The following is a 20,916-nucleotide window of genomic DNA, read 5'->3' on the forward strand; positions in this document are numbered from 1 at the left end:
CGGGGATGCGTTCTGCCCACACGAGCGAATATATCTCCACCGCTAACACTTTTTGCAAAAAAGGAGAAACTTATTCTTGCCAAAAAGGCAAACACATTTTTTTATTTAAAAAAAAAAACGGGGGGTTAAAAAGTCTGTCTGTGGGGGTGCATGGCACGGAGGAAAAATACGGCAAAAAAAATAATAAGAGAGAAAAAAAAAAGGATCATAAATGCGCAGGTAAACATACGAGCAAACGCCCATATGTGAACATGTTTAAAAAACGGGGGAATAATACGCAGCACTGAGAAATGGCCGCTGTTAAACAACGCCTACACTTGGCCTACATTTCCGCCCCCCTTTATGTGTGCTGGTACATATAACCTCTTCTCTGCCCTTCCCCGACTTACATATTCGATATGGCATTTTTAAACTCGTCAAAGTGCATCCTGTCGTTGTTGTTTAGGTCCATGATGTTAAAAATGCTCCTGAGAGTTTCCTCACTGAATTCATTTTCAAATTCTTTGGCCGCCTGGATGAAGCCCCTAGTCGATATGTATCCCCTTTTGGAAATATCCAGCAAGTCAAACAAATTTTTCATTTTTTCCTTCGACTTGAATTTGTTAATATCACAATTGAGGGATGAGAGGAAGTCCTCCAAACTGATGGTGCTGCCATACATGTGAAAAAAGTCTAACAGGTCGTCGGAAATGTCCTTGTTATGATTTTCGTGCAAAAATTTTTGCACATTCTGAATCGTGACGCCTTCATTTTCGTTCTTCTTCATTTTTTTGAAAATGTACTCCAGGTTATTTATTTCGTCCGCGTTTAGGAACTTGTAACTGCTTTCGTTTTTTTTCCCCCCTCGCTGCTGTTCCTCCATTTTGGGAAGCGTCTCCAGGGGGGGGATAAAAAAAGCAGTCTCGCGTGCGGTATAACTAAAGCTGGTTTACCTCCACCTGAGGCACTACGCTGTGGCACTCAAGCCTCGCTGGGGTAATTCGAGCAAAGGTAGACCTCTTCCGAAATGCCATAGACGTCCTCGAACTTGAGCTCCTGAGTGGGGAAATGGCGCAATGGGGGAAAAATGTCGCGATGGGACACACGCATAATGCGCGGAAATGGCGATAAAAGGTGCGCACATGGCGCGGTAAATGCCGCGCTGACATGCCACGCCGATGAAGTGACGACGCGCTCACCTTGGACTCCAAATATTGATAAATGTGCGGGCGAATATGCTCATACGTGTGCTGTAGCGAAAAGTCCAGGAGGCGATAAACCAAAAACTCCACAGAGAAAATGAGCGAAGGCGTTAAGTTCTCCTTCTTGTCTAACTTTTGAATATAAAAAAGCAGCTTCTCCAAAATCTGCATGTCATCATGCTGGTAAAATTTGAGAGACAAAATGAGACAAGTAGCTGCGTAGAGCTTCCGATTGGACTTATGGACGTAGCCCTTAATGACCAGTCGTTCAAAAAAGACCCACGCGCAGCAGATGGTAGAAATGTCTATTTGAGGAATGTTAGAAATGAAATTAAAAAGATCAATTTTTAAATTTCGCAACTTAGATAATGTGAGGGATTTATGGATCCAAGGATTTATTTCACTAAATAAACCATTCACTTCTTCCTTGAGCTTTTTGGCCTTCACAAAAGGAATCACAGACACATTATACCCTTGCAGACACATCACTGTGTGATGCTTTCCTTGCTTAAAACGAGGATTAAATAAACAAAACGCATCATACTCATGCTTACTTGGAGTTAACAAATGTTCATATGATATGCCTTTCTTCCTTTCTTTTTTTTTCCTCTTCATTTCGTGCAAAATCAAACTCTTCTTTTTCATTTTCTCCGTAGTATTATCTCCACGTTCTCCCCTTTCCTTTATAGTGGTGAAATTTCTATTGGGTTCTATCACCATGGACTTTTTATTATACATGTTCAACTCTTTTTCCATCCCTCTGCGTATATCCTTTCCTGTCCTCAATGCATCCTCCGCGTGAAAGTTGCTCCCTACATGTTCGCCACCCCTCAGTTGCCTTCTTTCCTCATTTATTAAAAGAAACTTTCTGTCCTTCTCTCCGTAACGCCAAAATGCCCATCTCTTCAAAAACCGCACAACTCGATTATCCTCCTCTGCTTCATCAAAGTCATACTTCTCTTCCTCCACATCAAAATTGGGTACCCTCTTCTTAAAAATAGAAATTGAATAATTCACGTTCGCTGAGTCGTGACACACATTTTCGTTATATGGTTTGTACGACAGACACATGGTGTGCGTGTTGTGGTAGCACAGCAGGATTTTTGACGCACCGTGGTGCATGCTGGAGAAGCACTGGTTGTTTTTGTACGCGTCCACTTCCGCATTCTGGTGGATTCGGTTTGTACCCATCCTACTTGCGCTCTTCACCGGGGTTTTACCCTCATTGCTGCTGTCCTTGTGCCATACTACCTTATTACTCTGGTCATTCAGGTAAAAGTCAATGTGCTTCTCCTTACCTGGGCCCTCCGTCCCACCATCATTTTCCTGTCCTGAACTCGACTCCCCACTACTGCTCACATCGAAAATGCTGTTCTTCGTCTCAACGGCTGTGTTCAGAAAGGTCTTCGCATCTTTGAAGAAGTCCTCGTAGATGGTGAAGTACTTTGGTTCCTTCATTTGCAGAAGGGGAGCATCAAAAACGGGTGAACCGCCAAACGGGTGAAACACACCAGTGCAGCGCAGAGAGAAAAGCCTCCCCGATGCGCGCTAATCTTTATGCGGGTCAAGCTACCCTCTCTTCGTCGCCTAAGCGGGCCATTCCCCATGAGAGGTTATTCTCCTCATCTCATCCACTTCGCATGGAAGAAGCACTCATACGCAAAAAAAAAAAAAAAAAAAAAAAAAAAGAGCCACCAACCCGAATGTGTGCCCGTCCAACGAGTCAATCAAAGCCCCAAACGAAGAATTCCCAAAATGGGGAGCAAGTACAAAAAAAAAGGAAAAAATAAAATGGCCTAATTGCTCACAAGCTCATGACCTAACAATATTTCAACCCCATGCAGTCGTCACAATCAAAATTGCTTACTAAAAAAATGTTTATCGAAAGAGAGAGGGAATAGGAACACCCCCCAAAAAATGTCTTTTTTTTTGAGGCAATATTTGCCGCGTGCTGTACTGTTTGGGTATTGATGTTACCTTGCGCAGTCGCGCGTGCGGCTAAGGGAAGAGTTAGCCACACAGAACAAAAGGGGAAAAGAGGGTAGGCGAAATGGACGAACAAAAGTGAAACGGTCAGGGGAAAAACCCTCGAAATGCCTGAGGAATACTTCCAAATAGCAGGTGTAGGATGGGGAGGCCCTTTCGCACAATGCAGTTTCTACTTCCCCTTAGTGACTTATTAACACCTCTTTTTTAATGTTCCCTGTTTTGGTGGGAGGCAATTTGTTGACACCCCTTATAGCCGCAGCTAACATGGCAGCAGCAGGGTGGGGGGAAGGGGAAGCACAAAAATCTGCCCCAGAGGAGCGCCAATAAAAAAAAAAGGATTTCGCGGCCATACAACCTATGTGCAACCGCGTGGCCCCAGAATGAGGCTGAGAAATATACCCACAAGTATGCCTCCAAATTGGCATTCGCTAAAGACAAAGAAAAAATAGCAGCAAAAAAAAATGGCATCCCCAAATCAACAAGAAAAAACTTCCGTAATCTCTCCAACTGCACGCTGTAAATCTTCCTTGCTAGCTATTTTGGAAAAATACAATTTATGCTTCTGCGTGCCTTTCAACCCGAACTCCAGCTTTATCATGTGCGTCACTTCGTCGTACTTGGCAGCGTACGCCCCATCGGGCATGGCATCGTCCACCAAAGTGTGCAAATATATTTCATCAAACGAGAGACAGATCATCCCACCAATTGTGAAAGCCTTGAGAAAACGAAACTGCTCGAAATAATCACTCGTGCTGTACGTGTTCTGAACAATGGGGAAACCAGTCACTAATACGTTTTTGTCTGCCCGTTTTATTTGACCAAGAAGGGACGCGAAAGCTCTGTCGACGATACACTTCTCGTCACTGCAACTGTCGCTGTTCCCATTGCTGTGACGCCCACCTCTCACTCCGCCATTTTCTAGCTTCTCCGCCTTAAAACGAGCAACCCCTTGTCTTATACCCTCCTTCACCATTTCTTCACGCACCAGCTGCGCCATATTGATGGAGGAAAAATTTTTTAAATGAAAACATAGAAGAGATGATAGAAGCATCTGAAGCTTTTCGTTTTGAGGAATGAACAGGATAATGATTTGTGGGCAGAATAAACTGTCTGCATTTCGAGGCATGTCCTTGTTCACATAGATGGTCGTCACTTCAACGTCAGGGTGTTCCTTGGATATAACGTGCCGCAGGTCTCTCGCCGCTTGGTTATACTTGAGCAGCTTGTCCTCGCGCTTTGACCTGCCCTTCGGTTTGCCCTTGCTGTTCATCTCTTCCTCATCGGTCTTGCCTACCTTGTCATCAACCTCACCCACCTCGTTATCAACCTTGCCCGCTTCCTTATCAACTTTGCCCACCTCGTCATTATTGCTTCCCGCGTCGTCATTATCACCCTCCATCTCCGCCCCCTCGGGGTAAGACCCCAAAGGATTGCTACCCCCAGGCGCATCGACTCCATACACCCGGTCGTCATTTAGCGCCGCACAAGTGTTCCCTCCATGGACCCCGCTGCAGTCACCCCGGAACAAGTTATCCCCCTGCACACTGTGAACAAGCTGAATGACTTTCTTAAAATTTGTGAAGCGACCAAATGCATCGACACAACTGCCATTCTCACCAACCGTCCACAAGGGCACATCACACAACACAACATTTGCAAATAGATATTTGCTTGAATGTTTCACAACCCCCTCCAAGTACGTCACATAAATTTCTCTGATCGTTTTTTCCTTTTCTCCTTTTACACTATCAGCTAGCTTTTTTACATACCCTTCCGATTTTTCTTCAAGGATGGAAGGTAACTCCCTTAACACGTCTTCACAAAACAAACAGTGAAATGAACCCCCATTGGAGTCTTCTACGACTTTCCTTTTTACAAACTCCCTCACATCATAGTTGTCTGGGGCGTGGTAGCAAATCAGGTTGGGTCTAATTCTGTCCTCGATTTTTTTCAAAATTTTTTTTTTTTCTTCATCCTCTAGTTGGTTATCTTCTTGGGCGCCCTCCGCGGGGTTATCAGTGGGGGGAAGCTTCTCCCCTGAGCAATGTCCACTATTGGTATCCTTCTCATCCCCTTCACCACCACCATTGTTGCTCTCCACCTGTACCACTCCCCTCACCGGTGACGAACCTACCTCCACTGTTAGGAGACTCCCCCTACTGGCGAACCAGAGAACCGTACCCGCCAGGGGGGATACTTGTGCAGATGCGGCGTCGAACAAGTCAAGCGGGGGAAGTAGGTCACCGTGGCTGGGCTTCTGCTCACCCTTGTCACACCCGCTTCCCTCCTCAGAAGCACCCCCTGCCGGTACAACCAATATGCACAGCTTGATGTCGAAAAATAGCTCCAACTTTCGAAAGTCCTCTACTCCTAAATCGCTAGGAAAGCCCCCAAATACAAAATAGCTGGCGTTTAACCGAGAAACAAAGTTGTTCATTTTTCTTATTATTTGATTTACTCTCTCCTGATTTTTGCCAGTCATGTTATTTTCCTCAAACATGTCGTCAATGAGACGCTGCATGGAGTTGGGATAATCCCTAATCCCTTCCCCTTCACTCATAAAGTTCAAGTCACAAAAGACAACGCGAGGATATTCATACTGCAGGTATAGGCCAATAAAATCAACACTCTTTAAAGTTAGGTTAGAAATGAGAATGACACTCCTTTTTGCTACACTTATCAGATCAAACAGATGGTGCACACCTGAGGACAGCTTCTCTGCCTTATTGTTCATATCAAATTGATGTACTGTCACCCCTTTACTCATTTGGGAAGCATCCCCTAGGACGAAAGAATTGTCCACCTTGTAGTGAGCAGCCTTGTTGTCTCTTCCTCCATTTCTGTTCTTCCCCAGTTGAAGCAACCCCTGTTGCGTCTCCTTGCACTCCAAATGAACCGCATTATCACCCACTCTGCAATTAAAATGAAACACCACCACCTTTGCATTTGTCTTTCCTTTTATCACTTCCACCTGCTGCATACTAAGGGGAAAATTGCACAGGATAAATCTTCGGTAATCCTTATCCTTTAGAATGTTCAATCTTTCAATGAGGAAGGAGAGTAGCCTATCGGAGGGAGCACAAGAAGGGTAATCCAGTCCGTCCTCACATAATACCTGCCCTTGTTTCTTCCTCCTATCCTCGTTAAACAACTTAACATGGTCAAGGAAAAGGTAGTTGTAACACTCCACCAAAAATTTTATTTCACTCTTCAGGTGATTCAAGTTCACTCCCAAAAGGACCACTATCTCTATTTCCAAATTTTGAATAAAATTGTCGAAGAAATTTTTCCCCTGTCGGTAGATCAGTATTTTCCCCTTATTTAGGAAGTGCTCTATGAGGTGCTTCCCGCCTCCATGCAGGAGCGAGAGGAACGAGTCTAGTTGTGCACTACTACCCATCTCGCCACTTTGCACATTTTCGTTACCCATCTCTCCGCTTTGCACATTTCCACCCTCCTTCACAACCAGCAAGCAAAACGCTGTGGGGATTATATCCTCTCGTGTCAAGTAAACCAAATCAATGACACCATAAAAACCAGTCAACACGTAGCTACTGTAGGACCTATTCCTGTCCAGATTCTCCTTCAAAATTCGCTTTACCAAATCTACCGTCAACATGCTGTACTTCTTTTTCGTGTACTCTATTTTTTTCCCCAGCAAGGATTTCTTCTTCTCCTCCTTCATGCACAGGTCACTAAAACTTAAATTAATGTAACCTAGTCTCTCCAAATGCTTTATAAGGTTTAACCTAGTCTCATCATTATCTTCGCTAATCGGGGTATTCTTCTTCCCCCCGTCGTGAATGTCCGGTACGATGATAATTTTTTTGTTTCCCTTGGGTGTTTTGTGAAAGATGCTGATTTGGTTAGGATCCTCCCGTTTGGTTACTCCACCTGCATTGCCACGTCCGCTACCTACGGGATTACCACTACTATTACTGCTTTGTTTCACTTTCTCCCCCTCCGTTGCGTCAGCTACTCCAGCTTTGTCCTTCCCCCCAAGCGGGTGCACATGTCCCATTTTTGTCCCGCCCTCTTCTTCCTTCTTCTTTACGTCGACCAAAATATCTTCCTTTTTCTTCCTAAACCACTCGCTGAGCCACATTATGGCTGCCTCTTCACTCGGTTTTGATTCACACATTTTGGTAAAGCATTCCAGAAGGACCTCCCTCAATTTAATATTTTCCTCTTCCTTGTCATAATAAGTAACATTTTTGCAATACAAAAAATTCTTTACCATGTCGACTGTAATTGAGTCGTTATATTTTTCGAAGAGAAAGTACTGTCTAATGAGGTTATTCATTTTTTTTTTATCCTTCACAAATATTAAGTCATTGTTTTCAAGGCTGAACATGCTTCTCATACTGTTTGGCCTTTTCAATTTGGAGTCCTTGACGCTCTTCCCTCCCATTAGGTAATGAAGACATGTGATGCAGTTCACTCTCGAAAGGGTGATGATTATGTATTGCGTCTGTGATCCTACACTGGGCACTACCATTCCGGGTTCTTCAATTATGTTTCTCAAACTATCTTCGTCAATCGATACAATTTTCTCCTCCAACACGTTGAATCCATAATCATGCAAATAATCTCGCAGATGGTTTAAGTCCTCTCCACTTAGTGCACCTCTTCTTATTAGCAAAATGCCATTTTCGGTGCAAAAATTTTCTTCACCAAAAAAGAGGTTTATCTCTCTGTCTATGTTGTCCTCACTGGGGGTGTGCTGCAACGGAGAAAAAAAATATATATATACTTCGTGAGGAACACATGCGTCCCCCATCTCGGTGTACATATTTAAACGCATGGACCTCTTTTTCCATTTGTGTCCTCCCCCGACCACACAACAACACCTACCACAGCATTCCGCATCGCACAAGTTCCATACTTCTTCTTCAAACACGCACTCGGCATGTCTTCAAAGGGAACCATAGAAGAGCAGGGGCCACACAAAATCTTCGCCAGCCTTATACAGTTCTTCCCCTCAACAATTAGGCACACTGAAAAGGGAAAGGAAGCACAAATGAGAGATGCAAACCGGGGTATAGTCACACATATGCATCTTTTGACGCGCGCCCATTTGTTCCAGAATCGCTCAACTTTTATTTCTATCCCGTCCGTCTAACCTATTCCCTTCGCAGATGTCATAAATTCTATCAAGGCATCATAGTAAGGCTATTGGGAAGGGGGGGGGGGGGGGAAAATACAAAAATAACAATGCCGAGACGCTCTAACGTGCCGATAAGACACCCTTCTGCGAAGCATATATCTACGTACCTTCCCTGCCGACCCCTCGTACAGACTGCGCGCCCGCTCCGCAGATAAAATGCCCCTCTTCACTGCGACGATCAACAAACCAAAATTCAAAATGTCATTAACTATGTCACCTATCTTGTTCTGATCTATCACGTCCGGCTTTAATATTATCAAAGTTCTTTCCAAAAAATTGTGGTCCCGGGGGGGGAAGAAGTAATTCAGGTCTCTACTAAAGTACCAGTCATTTTTGCTGAAGTAGAATGGGACATTCCTGCACTTTAAGTTGCACTGGTATTCTAGGCTGTCAGAAGAGGGGTCCAAAAGGGAGGAAACAAAAAAAAAAGGAGCGACGCATGAGTGGAGCGGTGTCAACGTGGTCACACCTAAACATGTGAATAGATGTACATGCACGTGTCTATGCACACACTCCATCCTCACACGCTCCTATGTATAACCATTCGAAGTATTTTTCATCCTTTATCAAGATAGATGTGCTCTTAACTAGCGAATTCAACTTTTCCGCCGTGTTGCCTTCGATGTGTTCTACCAAGGAAATGACTGACAGCCCGCTTTCCACGTACGCGTAAAACTCGCTTATACTGCTGTACTGCTCAGGCTTGTCGTTTATTATTTCTTTTATTTCATTCTTCGCGGGAACGAAAAAGGGGGAAATAATAAAAAAAAAAAAAAATGATAAAATGGTAAAATGACAAAATGCATTGCAGTCAAATGGGTCCGCCCAAAAACACCTGCCATCTGTTTAATACGCGAAACGCCAAAGATGCGCTTGTTCCTTTGTCCACTATCGTTAGTAGTATCTCCCAGTATGTCTCAATCTCGTGTGCTCAACTGTGGGACAACTTGTGCGTACTAGTCTCTCCATCTTTGGATCCCTTTTGCGCATTTTGTCTATTCTCAATGCGTTTGACTGCATAACGAATGCCTACGCGCCAAAGCGCCATGATTAACTGTTTCGTGCTTGTTTACTTCTGTCAAGTGCACTTTCTTCCTTTTTAAAATGATAAAGTTTTTTTCTTCTAGTTTTTCCAGAACCTCTTCATCCTGTGTCAGCGCGAACGATCGGTATGTGTTTCAACATCTGCGCATGTGCAGATGTACGTATGCATATGCATGTCCACACTGGTCTGCTGTGAACTCATCCATTTTTCACCCCCGCGTCACTCATTTCATAAAACTGCGCTAGTGCGGTTCATAACGACCTCTCCCATTTGTTACTTTAAAATTGTTGGTAACGTCCGGAAATATGATAAAAATACATCTTTCGTCTTTCATCATGATTCAGCGCGAATACAGACACAAGTGGAGAAATGCGTGTGAAGGTACTGTCATTACACCAGGCATAGTACACAAAAAAAAAAAAGGTGAGTTCTCCTTTTGAATAATCTTGCTTAATACAGTTCCTTCTGATGCTCATTAGTATAAGCAAAAGGATTACAAATAAATGAATAACGGCCATTTAATTTTGCTCCTTTTTTTTTTTTTTTTTTTCTTACAATGAAAAAAGGGCTTAAAGGTATTTTAGACATTCCCCGGAATTTATTTTTACGTACAAAGCGTACCAACAAATGATGCGCAGAACCTTTACCTGCGCAGGAAAATAAAATAAAAAGTGCAATTTATATTTTAAAGGAAAAGGCTTATCCCATCTTCGAGTGTGCTGAACAGCGATGCTGTCCACATGGAAATCTTGTTTCGCCAATTTGTTAAAAAATTATGCATTAAAAAAAAAAATAAAATAAAGACAATTTTTGTTTTCCCCTACGTCTCTCCAATTTTGGCAAGAAAATTTGTTAAAAGAGGAGTTCCTCTTAACTGCAAGTATCAAATGGTGTGTTTCTCGGGCTTTTCATCCACAGCGCATGTATGCCATTTTTAACTATACTGCATGCCCATTACTCGTTAGCTGTAGCGTGGCCTCATGCGATATGGATGCGGGTTTCGCAGTAACGTAATTGTCAATTGCGGGGTTCCTCTTAAAAAGGCCCATACCGTTACACCATGCAAAATGGATAAGCGGAAACACATGCATACACATGTGTACATTACGGCACTCCAATATCCTCGTCGCATTCTTCACGTTTTAAAGAAATTGTACTCGGCTGTGCACGTCTTAGGTGGTCTACTCAGCATCAATTGCAGCGACGCCATGGTCAACCTCTTCGCTGAATTGGCAAAATGACAAACTCGTCGCTCTCATGTCTTCAATACCATTTTGAAGCATTCTTAAAAAATACAAGAAATAAGTTCACGCAAAAGTTCTCATTTTGGAAACGCCTCCAATTCCAGGCCACTTTGCAACAATGCTCAAAGGTATATGTGTTCCCCACTTTTGCATTTCACGTGGTAGCGATCGAAGAGAAATTATAAATAAAAAAAGAAAGGGCTGGTAATACGGGGGGTCTGTGCCAGTACCCCAATTTGATATACACACACATGCAAAAATTTGTCAATGCATTGTTTACTGTTCTATAGTGAGAAAACAGACGAAAGTGTGTGCAACTGTTTTTTTTTTTTTTTTTATGTAGCTAATTGATCATAGATATAACTAGCTACAAAACAGTTTGGTTTATATTTTACCTGAACAACTATTCGAATTTGTTCATAAAAAAAAAACATTTTTTTTTTTTTTTTTAATTTTCATACCTATTCGTAGCTAACATGTACCTGAAGTGGTCATATTTTTTTGTCTTTAAACAGCTATCGGCGCGCTGCAACCGTCTGCTTTGTGCCGTTGTAAATTAGCTGTTCACAAAAAAAAAAAAAAAAAAAAAAAAAAAAATATGCATACATCCGTGCGGGTATTTATTTTCCCTTTTTGCACATGTTGTGCACATACGGCGTAGACTTCCAAAACGTACTTCCAACTCGTCAAGCAAGGAGCCTTTTCCTTTATAAGTAAAAAAGGACTTTTAACGAATAAGACAGTAGCAGTTCTCTTCAAACCTTGTCCAACATATGCACGTTTTTCGCGCTGCCTAGCATAAGGATGAAAAACGTTTTAATTTTTAATACACATCCACATGCAAACGTATAACTATACGTGCAACTATATGTACAGCATTAGTAACTGCGTGCTTGCCTCCTCGTGCGTGTTAACCGTTGTAACTGTATTTACTTTAACTTCTATTGTTCTATGGCTGCGTTTCTCGTCAATTTGTTGAGATTCCCAATTGTTGTTGCAGAAATGTCTCAGCAACGGTTTGTAATTCTTGAACAATTTACCCCATTTCACTAAAAAAAAAAAAAAAAAAAAATAGGCTTAAATTAGTGAGTGCGCTCTGTGCAGAAAAGAATATGGACGCACGTAGCTACACACTTTTGTACATTCACTCCCCTTTGTTTCGCAATTCTCATACATTCATAAAATCAAAGCGTCATATAGCAACGCGTAGAAATCACAATTCTACATAGAAGAATATCGCGAATAACTGTGAGGCACAATTTTTGACAATAAACGAATGCATAAACAAGTTGAGCGTGTTTAGATTGCCCCCGATTGTTAACAGACGCATTTGTTCACGTCGCTACACACCTTTCCGAGCGTGTCTGCGTGTACTCATTTACTACCCACGAATAAATCCCCCCTTCCACTGTTGAAGTGACAACTATTTTCTTCTCACTTTTATCGCACACTAAAAAAAAGAGGCAAAATGAATAACTCCTCCACGGTAGCAACGAACGAGAGTCCCCAATTTCAGAAACCCGTGATTTATAAAAATCGGGCCAGAAGCATGATGCACCAGAGTGTCAGGAACGGGTCAGAAAACCAACAAACGGAACAAGGCAATGGGACGAGCATCCGGGACAAAATCAGAAAGCTCTTTTTCAGCAAGCATGATCAGACCATAAGAGATTTGCAGAAAACGAAACTCACAACGAATAAAAGCATTCAAGGAAAGGAACCAAGTGAGAAGAGTGTAAAGGAATTCCTTCCTACTGATCATCAGAACGTAGAATGGCAACCAGTGTATAGAGAAACTTGTAAAATAAAACTTCCAGTGGACGAAAGTACGACGAAAATAACCTTGCCAGATGAGGTGCTGGATGACTGGGTTGATAGTCAAAAGAAGATTTCGCAACAGTTGGGGCGTAGGCAAGAGGGGGAAAATGTCCAGGAGGATCAATACCAGGAGGACGACCTATCTGAGCAGGGCACAAACTGCCTTTTTGGAAAAAACGACTCCAAAAAATCCTGCAGGCTTAACAGCACCAAGGATCAGTACTCCAAGTTTAAGTACTATTACAACTACTATTTGGTAGACGAGTACTTAGAGTCCCTGGCTGGGTCCCAAAACAAAAACCTAGACGCCACTGGGCTGGATGAGCACGGCCAGCTGTACGACAACGTGAGTTTGAACGTGAAGCCAATAATCGTCTCAAAGCAGAGACTGGAGAACGGAGTCCCCTATGACCCATCCAAGTTGCTCCAGTGATTGGACACGTCACCGTCCGCAAGGTGAGGTGACCCAGGAGATCAGAAAACGAGCCGCGGTCGCGGAGGACCCGGGGTGCCCCAAAAGGGAGTTATTCCAATGGGGGGTATTTTCACGCGGGGGTTATTCCAAGGGCAGGTGTTCAGGGTTTAGGGTTGCAACCGAGCGCCACCCAAAAATTGTTGCCCTCCTTATAGTGTACCTTTGCACACACCTCATAAAAAACAAAAAAAAGAAAAAGAAAGCACCCACTTAAAGATGCTTTTCTCTCCACGATGATGCAAACTTCAATTGCATGCTTAACGCACGACATATGTATCAGCAAGTAAGCTGTTACAAGTTTCCACTGCCAGAAGTGTTTTCCCGTGAAGCGCCACCTAGAAGACGTATACAAACGGTGAAAACTGCGTAAATATTTCCCCGTACCACTTTTTTTTTTTGTCAAAAATGTATGCTGAGCGGGCATGTTATTTTTGTGGCGCTGTTTGTATAGCGGTGCTTGTTGGCACTTTGTAGAAGCCTGGCAAACATTTGCACAACCTTTAAGAAAACTTCTGCCATTCGTTGGGGCACGTCCTTCAGGGCGTACATCTCAACGGGCTCAACACCTAACACAGGTGTACATACTAACACTAACAGTTGGAGTAAATTTGTTCCTGTTGTCGCAGGGGCAGGGGCACGGACAGGTGTCGTGTCCAATCATTCAGATGAGCTTCTTCACACGCAGCGTGTAAAAAGAGGAAACTATGGGGGAAAACAACATATACACAAGCACACACTAAAAATGGGTTGCAATATGCTCCAAAAAAAGAAGGCAAAAAAAACTCCCTTTGCATGCATTTTCATGTGTGCACCTCTCCACTTAGATGAACAAATAGATGTAGCGCAATTTGATGCTGCTATATACAAATGGGTTGCTTCGTTAAGGCACACATGTCACACACGGGGTGTGGTGAATTAACCCCGCCTTGCCTCCCCTACTGCCGCACCCTGACTATGGTCGAGTACCCCTTGTTGTTCTTCCTAACCCTGTAGAAGCAGTTTGTTAACCCATACTGTGAAAGTACATCCACAAAGTGCGTATCGTGCGTGATGAGAATAAGTTGGAAAGCGGAGCTGTCCTTTCTGAGGTCCACAATATTAGCAATGAGGCTAGCAAGATTTTTCGAGTTGGACTTATCCAAATTTGTCGTCGGTTCGTCTAGAGCTAGAATTCCACATTTGACGGAAAAGGATTCTGCTAGAGCGAGTCGAATGATGATGGAGGATAGGACTTTCTGTCCAGAGGAGCACCTTCCTTTCATATCGAGTTCACAGTTATCCTTAACCATGACAACGCGATAATTATATGACCTCCTCTGGTGAATTTTTCCATTATTCTCCGTCTGCACCTCAGATTTTATGTATATATAATCAATGTCGGCACTATTGTAAACCCTCCTCCATAAATTCCTAATGGACATATTAATTTCTTGCATCTTCAGAGAATGGAATTTAATTATTGCTTGATCAAAGGAGTTGTAAAAGTTACAAATATCTTTGATCACATTTTTGTATACAAAAATTTCGATCATTTTTTTTTTATATTTTTTTTCTATATCAACATAAGTGTCAGAGTTCATTTCGCTAGTTAGTTTGTCTATGTATTCTTTCCTCAATTCAATTTTCCCCTTCATTTCTGCTTCTTTCATTTTCAGACTAGTGGTCGCTTGGGAGTGAAATTCTATTTGGTCACTCAAATTATCTTCTTCCATGTAAACCAATTCAAGTAATTCCCTTTTCTGATCCAAGAAGGAAAAACTCTCATCCAAAAATTTGTAAATGTCACAATCGGTTTGGTATACTTCCTCCATAAAAGCTATCATGGAGTTCATTCTATCCAACTGTTTGTCCTTTTGTTCAGGCGAGAAAAATGCACTTTTAAATTTCTCTAGTGAAGAAATGAAATCCCTTTGGTGCAGTAAAAACTTTTCCTGCATTCTCTTTAAGTTGGTATTCATAACAACATTGTGGTGCATTTTTTCAATGTTTATTTTTTCTTCCTGTAAAGACAACATTTGCTCCTTTTTTTGACTTACTTTTTTTGCAAGTTCGTTTGATTCATTTTGTATAATTTCGTTACTCTCTATCTTGTCCTTCACTCGTTTCAGTTCCTCTTTTTTTTGTTCCATGTCCAATTCAATATCGGTCACGAGTTTGTGTAGCAGCTTCACCATCTCCACTTTGATGTAACACAATTTATTTTGAAGTACCATGTCGTTTCTGCACCTTCGAATGTTCCTCCCTATGTGCTTATCTCGCATGTGCAGTTCTTTTATGCTTGTCACCATTGCCTCTTCTCTTGTGTACAAACGATTCTTTCTACCACGATGGTTCGAGATATACTCCTGCGCTTTCAGGATGGATTCCCTAATTTGTTTTTCCCTTTCTACACTGCGCTCTGCTTCCTCTGTCTTCCTCTTAATGATTTCCTTCTTCTCACGAATGACCGATTTTATGCGAACTGCAAGGTCGATTTCTTGCTCCTTCTTCAATGACTCCAAAGTGATGTACATCTGAAGTTTGTCGTATGCCTTTATGAATTTACCATAATTGGTCCATATTGACTGGAGGGTGTCCATTTCATTTGGGTTCATCTCTGAGGGGGGGGTTCCCCTCCCATTTGGTTCGTCCACTTGGCACTTGCAAGGTTCATACACGGGGGTGTTACTCCAAAGGGGGGGCGTTTTTTCTTCCCCAAGTTTTGCGTAATTAGCAGAGCAGTCTTTTGTTTGTGGACAAAAACTCCTCGAGTTGTCATCTATTTCGTGTGATTCATTTTTTGGCTCCACCCCCCACTTGGTGTTCCCCTTGTACTCCTTCCCCGCTTCGTCTTGGTTCATTTCTCCTACCACACCTTGGTGCATCTTACTCTCAACCCCATTTTGCAATGTCGCCCCGAGATCACGGAACAGCTCTCCTTCCCAACTAAATAGGACGCAGCTGTCTTCCACGTATTCATTAACTTTCTCCACCATCAAGTGAACATCTGGGCACTCACACAGGAGCTTAATGTTGGGGAGAAACTCATGAAGAAGCTGACACAGATTTTTTTGTGAAGACGAGTTCCCTCCGAGCAACTCTACCATTGCAAGCAGGGCTTCCCTATGCTGCTTTCCCTCGTTGCGCATCTGTCTTAGCCCACTGACAGCAGCCCTCACATCAGACCGCTTCTCGTCCAGCTGGTCTCTCTCACAAAAGATATCCGTTTCACTCTCCATCAGACGGGTGCACCTCTCCTGCAAAAGCTTCATCATTTGGTACTTGCCATTAATTTTATGTATCCTGTCGGAGCAAATGTCTACCCCATTTTGCAAATCCAACACTTCCTTTTTAAGTGAGTCAATAATTTCATTCAGAGAGGCGCTGTCTCTGTGTAGGGGATCAACCTCCTTATAGTAATGTCCTAACAGAATCATCAATTCTTTTTTTTGGCCTCTTAAATTTGTGAGCGTTTTTTCCTTGTCCTCTATCTCTAGGGTTATATCTTTCCTTTCTTTATCCACATCTAGCAAGGGGAACCCGTCCAGAGAAACATCAGCCATGTGTCCTTTGCACAAAAGACACGCATTCCCCCCTTCGGCATGCTGTATAAAACGACTCAGAGACTCTTCCTTAGTTTTTAAAGAGACAATCTCCATTTTGATATTGTTCATATCCTTCCTAACTTGACGTACGTGAACAAAAAAATCTTTTACGCTTTTAAAATTCTTCTTCTCGAGCATCCCCCAGAACTGAGCTAGCACGTCTGGGTAACGTCCTACACGCTTGCTCACATCCAGCAATGCTTCACAAGTTAGTACCAATGTTTGTTTCAATTTGGAGGTATTTTTTTCCACCTCTTTTATTTTATTATCGTACTTATTTATGTATTGCCCTATCACATCGTTTAATTTGTTCAAGTAGCTTTGTCCAGGGGGAGGTTCCATCTTGAACACCTTTTTGCGCTTCAGTCGATTATGCGTCTCGTCCATAGAATCGTTCATCCGTTTGTTCCTTTTACTGCAGACTTCTCCATGGGAGGCCTCTCCAGTGAAGGCCTCCCCGGTGAAGACCTCTCCATGGGAGGGCTCCTCCTTGTCGGGGCACTTACTCGAATCCGCGTCGGAGGGATTCCCTAATGATGTGAAATTTTCCATTTTGGTAATTTTGGCCAAATTATTTGTTGCTGCTGATGTTGCGTGCTCCTCTTCGTTGGGGTCTTCTCCATCCTGGCCTCCCCACTCGGCTTGCCCCTCAATGTCTTCTTTCTCCTCCTCTTCTTCTCCCGTAGAGCATTCCTGCCCGTAGTCTATTCCCTTTGCCAAATGCGCTTCTTCCGCCCAATCTCCGCTAGGCTCCCCTATGGAGCGGCATATCTTGGGTACATTCCGCAGTTCGTAAAGAAGGGCTCGGCGCTCATCGAAGAAGGATGCCACCTTGCGACGCACCCTCCGGAGGCATAAAAAATATTCAAAGGTTTTCTCATAGTGTTTTCCAAGGAGCATCACTTTATCCATTTGCTTCTTCAATTCTTCTATTTGTCTGAGCTGCCTTTTCTTACCCTCAATGTCGTCATCCATATGACTGGACGTCTCCCCGCAGGTCGCCTCGCTCAAGCCAATGCTATCGTAGACGCATCCCAGCTGTTTCATTTTGTCCAGGTGGTTACAATTCTCCTTGTACGACTCATCGCTCGCTTTGAAATTGGCCAAATAATCTTTGTGCCTTTCCATGGCGGAAATTCTTTTGTCCATTTTTATTACCTTCCTTTTCCACTTTTTTGCTTTTTCCATGAGGATCTTTTTTTTCCTCCTAATACGGAGTCGCTCCCTGGCGTCCTTCCGCACCTCGACTCTGAGCAGAGCCAGCGCTTCCTCACCTCTCCTGCGCATTTGTTTGAAGCAGGGAAAACTTCCTCTTGTGATGGTTTCATTGGTAGGGTCCCCACGCATGCTCTCACCGTCGCCACTCCCATCATCGCTATGCGCATCATCTTTATGTCCATCATCGCTACGCTCAACACTGCTGGTCGCTCTCCCTCGGCGGAACACCCATTTGGGACCAGTTCCCCCAAACAGGGCCCTCCACTGAACCAGCAAGCCGCCAAAAATTGGCTCATTCGCCGTGATAAAGCTACCCACCCTGGTTCGCTCCTCAGAGAGATTCTTCCCCACATGTGTCCTCTTCACCCCACTCGCCATGGATGGGTGATCCACATCCAAAATGGTTTTGATCAAAGTGTGTGCTTCCCCCCGTCGTTTCTCCAAATGAAATAAACTAGAGCATATTTCATCTCGCCGTTTTACGTTCGCTTCGTCACACGAATTAATAGGCAAACAGGTTTGCTTCTCCAACAGGGCAAACTCATTACTAACTTGTTCAATGAGGAGGTTACACTTAGCCAAGTCCCTCTCGAACAGTTCAGCGAAGTGTTCTAACTCGGATGCATCCTCCTCATATATCTCTTTCACATTTTTATAATTTTGGAGGTCGTCTTGGAATTTGTCCAGGATAGCAAAATACATATCAACACTTGAACTCAGTTTTCTCAACAAGAATTTCTTCTTTTCTAAAGTATTTAAAAGGACAAAACTTTCTTCTATTTCTTCCTTGTCCAATTGCATAATCGTTTGGCACTCTCTTATTTCCTGTTCATTCCTTTGAATGTCCAAAGCCACATTTTTTTTTTTATCGTAGCACTGTCTCAAGGTAGCCAATTCATATTCCTTCCTCTTCAAAACATCATTCATAGTTTTTCTACATTTTGTAAATTCATCCAAAATTCTGGAGAAGTTATCATCCCCAAAAAGCTCATCGAATTTTTTTTTTATTTTTACTGACTCACTAAATGGCCACAGACTCTCCTCATGGTGACATAAAATTACATTTTCCAACAGAGCCTTTGACACCCCCATTAGTTTGGGAATGTGCTCATTTATGTCTAGACATTTGTTCGTAATAATTACATCGTCTTGTCCTTGTTCTTTTTTTATAATTATATTATTGTCCAGGGCTCTAAAGCTATGTTTTATTTTTTTATTTTTGTCTTTACAATAGAAAAGACTAAATGATCTGGATATACCAATCCTTTTGTTGTTATAATTTTTTAAGAGCAAATTTATCTTTCCTCTACTGTTCATTTTGTTTGATATTAATGGGTCGTGTATAAATGACTTTCCCTTATCTGCATTGGGGGGGAAGTCCCCCGTGCAACTCATCTTCAAACATTCAATGATTGTTGATTTTCCGCTCCCATTGTTTCCATAGATCACCGTAATGGGCGATGCGAACTCCAACTCCTGCGCCTCCTCGTCCCCGTAGCTCCGGATCCCCTGGATCCCGATCTTCTCCAGGGTCGTCATCGGGGTTCACAATGGGACAAAGCGGCGGAATAATGAAGGGGTAGCAGCGGAGTAGAGGCGGAGCAGCAAAGCTGCAGTGGTGGGCATCACCCCACTATGCCACACCTTTGCGTGCACATAACCTGTTCACCGAGTTGACTACCCTGGGAGACACACACCTCTTCCCTCCACAAACGTCAAGTCAAAGGACGCCCAACCAAAATGACTTGTTCACAAAAAAAGGGAAGTTCCGACCAGCAATGTGACAAACTGGGCACGAGCGATGAAGCAAATCAGCAAAGCATATGTCACTCTGCCCTGGTGTGGATAGGCAAAACGGAGGGAGATCCTTCCCTCCTCTGCATCCCATAGGCTTACAACTGCTTCGCACAGTTCAACCACAGGGGGTCACTCACACAACTTGTGCGTGTGTAATAAGGATCGAATCAAAAATGGAGATGAAGCCAACTCCAGGACTTAAACAAATCTAAGGTGTATGTACACTCTTTCCAAAAAAAAAAAAAAAGAAGCCAGTTCATAAATTGGGAATGCCATAAGGAGCACTTCCACCACAATTTAACGGATCAAAAAGAATAACCTAAATTGCTAAGTCACATGACAACATAAAAAAGAAGTAAAAAAAATAAAAATAAATAAAATAAATGCCCAGGGAACAGAGGAGACCAAACAGGTCGTATGCCCAGGCCCCAATGTGTGTATCCTACTGATGGCCATTTGTAAAACAACGCAAATGCACTTTTCGCCTGAACAGGCAAGGTAAAATGAGGAAAATTAATTTAAAAAAAAAAAAAAAATAGCTAAAAAAGAATTCATCCCATTTTACACATCATAAAAATGCTTCTTCAATGTGGAGTTGTTATTATCACACATCTGAGTGTTGTTGCCTTTTCCCGAGTGCTGATACGTTTCCGCCTTTTGATTGCCCACTTTCACGCGTGTCAATGACAGTAGGGGGCAGCCACACCTTCAGAGTGAGGAGCGCTACTTGGGACAGTTGCACAAGTTAACCAGACAATTTGAAAAAGGTCCTTAGCAGTGGGGGACCTCTAAAAACGGTGCACCCCTTTTCCCTTTAAGTTAGCCATTTTGCTTATTCCTCTTTTATGTTCATTCGGGATGGAATTATCCCACGCACACATCCTTTCTCTAGCTGGTCACCCGTTTTTGGCAGCCTTTTCCTGCGCCGCGGTGTACCTTTTTTTTTTTTTTTTTTTTTGTTTTCCGCCACGTTAGATAGATTTTGGTGGGGAACTAAAATGGAGAACACAACGATAGGTAATCATCGTAAAGACGTGTAAAGCGCAATGGTGTGTTGCTCTTCTGAGCTGTTACTACAAAGGAAGGCAGTGTTCCTCACACACTTCTCCACAAAAAGTGTGTTGGGCCTCCCTTTTAAGAAACCTTTAAAGCAAAATGAAGGGTGGAAAAAATATGACAAAATTACATCTTGAACCAAATTAATTGTGCGCATGCAGTGAGGAGGGGAGTAAAAGTTGGTGTAAGCTCTGCAGGAGTGTCGATTGGGGAGACTTAGTCCATTTTTGTAAATATGCGACGTTGCGGTGGGACGCACACGATTGAACGTGGCTCTTTGGAACATCACCCTTTTCGTTACAACCATGTGCAGTTAAAAACAAGGGCCAAGTGATGAACGTA

The 20,916-nt window shown here is 42.9% G+C and overlaps 5 protein-coding genes across 5 annotated transcripts; 1 reads left to right on the forward strand and 4 right to left on the reverse strand.

Annotated features, from left to right (window-relative positions):
• Window positions 1-385: 385 nt before the first annotated feature.
• AK88_01412 (uncharacterized protein) lies at window positions 386-862 on the reverse strand (the record flags this gene model as incomplete). The annotated part of the gene is made up of 1 exon (XM_012479047.1): window positions 386-862. One exon carries the CDS (start codon window positions 860-862, stop codon window positions 386-388), a length of 477 nt encoding a protein of 158 aa, XP_012334470.1.
• A 98-nt stretch (window positions 863-960) lies between these two features.
• On the reverse strand, window positions 961-2,639 carry AK88_01413 (uncharacterized protein; the record flags this gene model as incomplete). The annotated part of the gene is made up of 2 exons (XM_012479048.1): window positions 961-1,035; window positions 1,179-2,639. 2 exons carry the CDS (start codon window positions 2,637-2,639, stop codon window positions 961-963), a joined length of 1,536 nt encoding a protein of 511 aa, XP_012334471.1.
• Window positions 2,640-3,645: 1,006 nt separating this feature from the next.
• Window positions 3,646-9,719, reverse strand: AK88_01414 (uncharacterized protein; the record flags this gene model as incomplete). Its single annotated transcript, XM_012479049.1, has 7 exons — window positions 3,646-7,893; window positions 8,025-8,167; window positions 8,294-8,342; window positions 8,445-8,724; window positions 8,879-9,069; window positions 9,411-9,485; window positions 9,660-9,719. The coding sequence occupies 7 exons, from the start codon at window positions 9,717-9,719 to the stop codon at window positions 3,646-3,648; spliced, it is 5,046 nt and encodes a 1,681-aa protein (XP_012334472.1).
• Window positions 9,720-12,094: 2,375 nt separating this feature from the next.
• On the forward strand, window positions 12,095-12,877 carry AK88_01415 (uncharacterized protein; the record flags this gene model as incomplete). Its single annotated transcript, XM_012479050.1, has 1 exon — window positions 12,095-12,877. The coding sequence occupies one exon, from the start codon at window positions 12,095-12,097 to the stop codon at window positions 12,875-12,877; it is 783 nt and encodes a 260-aa protein (XP_012334473.1).
• A 977-nt stretch (window positions 12,878-13,854) lies between these two features.
• Window positions 13,855-19,260, reverse strand: AK88_01416 (uncharacterized protein; the record flags this gene model as incomplete). Its single annotated transcript, XM_012479051.1, has 1 exon — window positions 13,855-19,260. The coding sequence occupies one exon, from the start codon at window positions 19,258-19,260 to the stop codon at window positions 13,855-13,857; it is 5,406 nt and encodes a 1,801-aa protein (XP_012334474.1).
• Window positions 19,261-20,916: the final 1,656 nt, after the last annotated feature.

This window comes from Plasmodium fragile (assembly GCF_000956335.1).
Source record: "Plasmodium fragile strain nilgiri unplaced genomic scaffold supercont1.12, whole genome shotgun sequence".
Taxonomy (NCBI): Eukaryota; Apicomplexa; class Aconoidasida; order Haemosporida; family Plasmodiidae; genus Plasmodium; species Plasmodium fragile.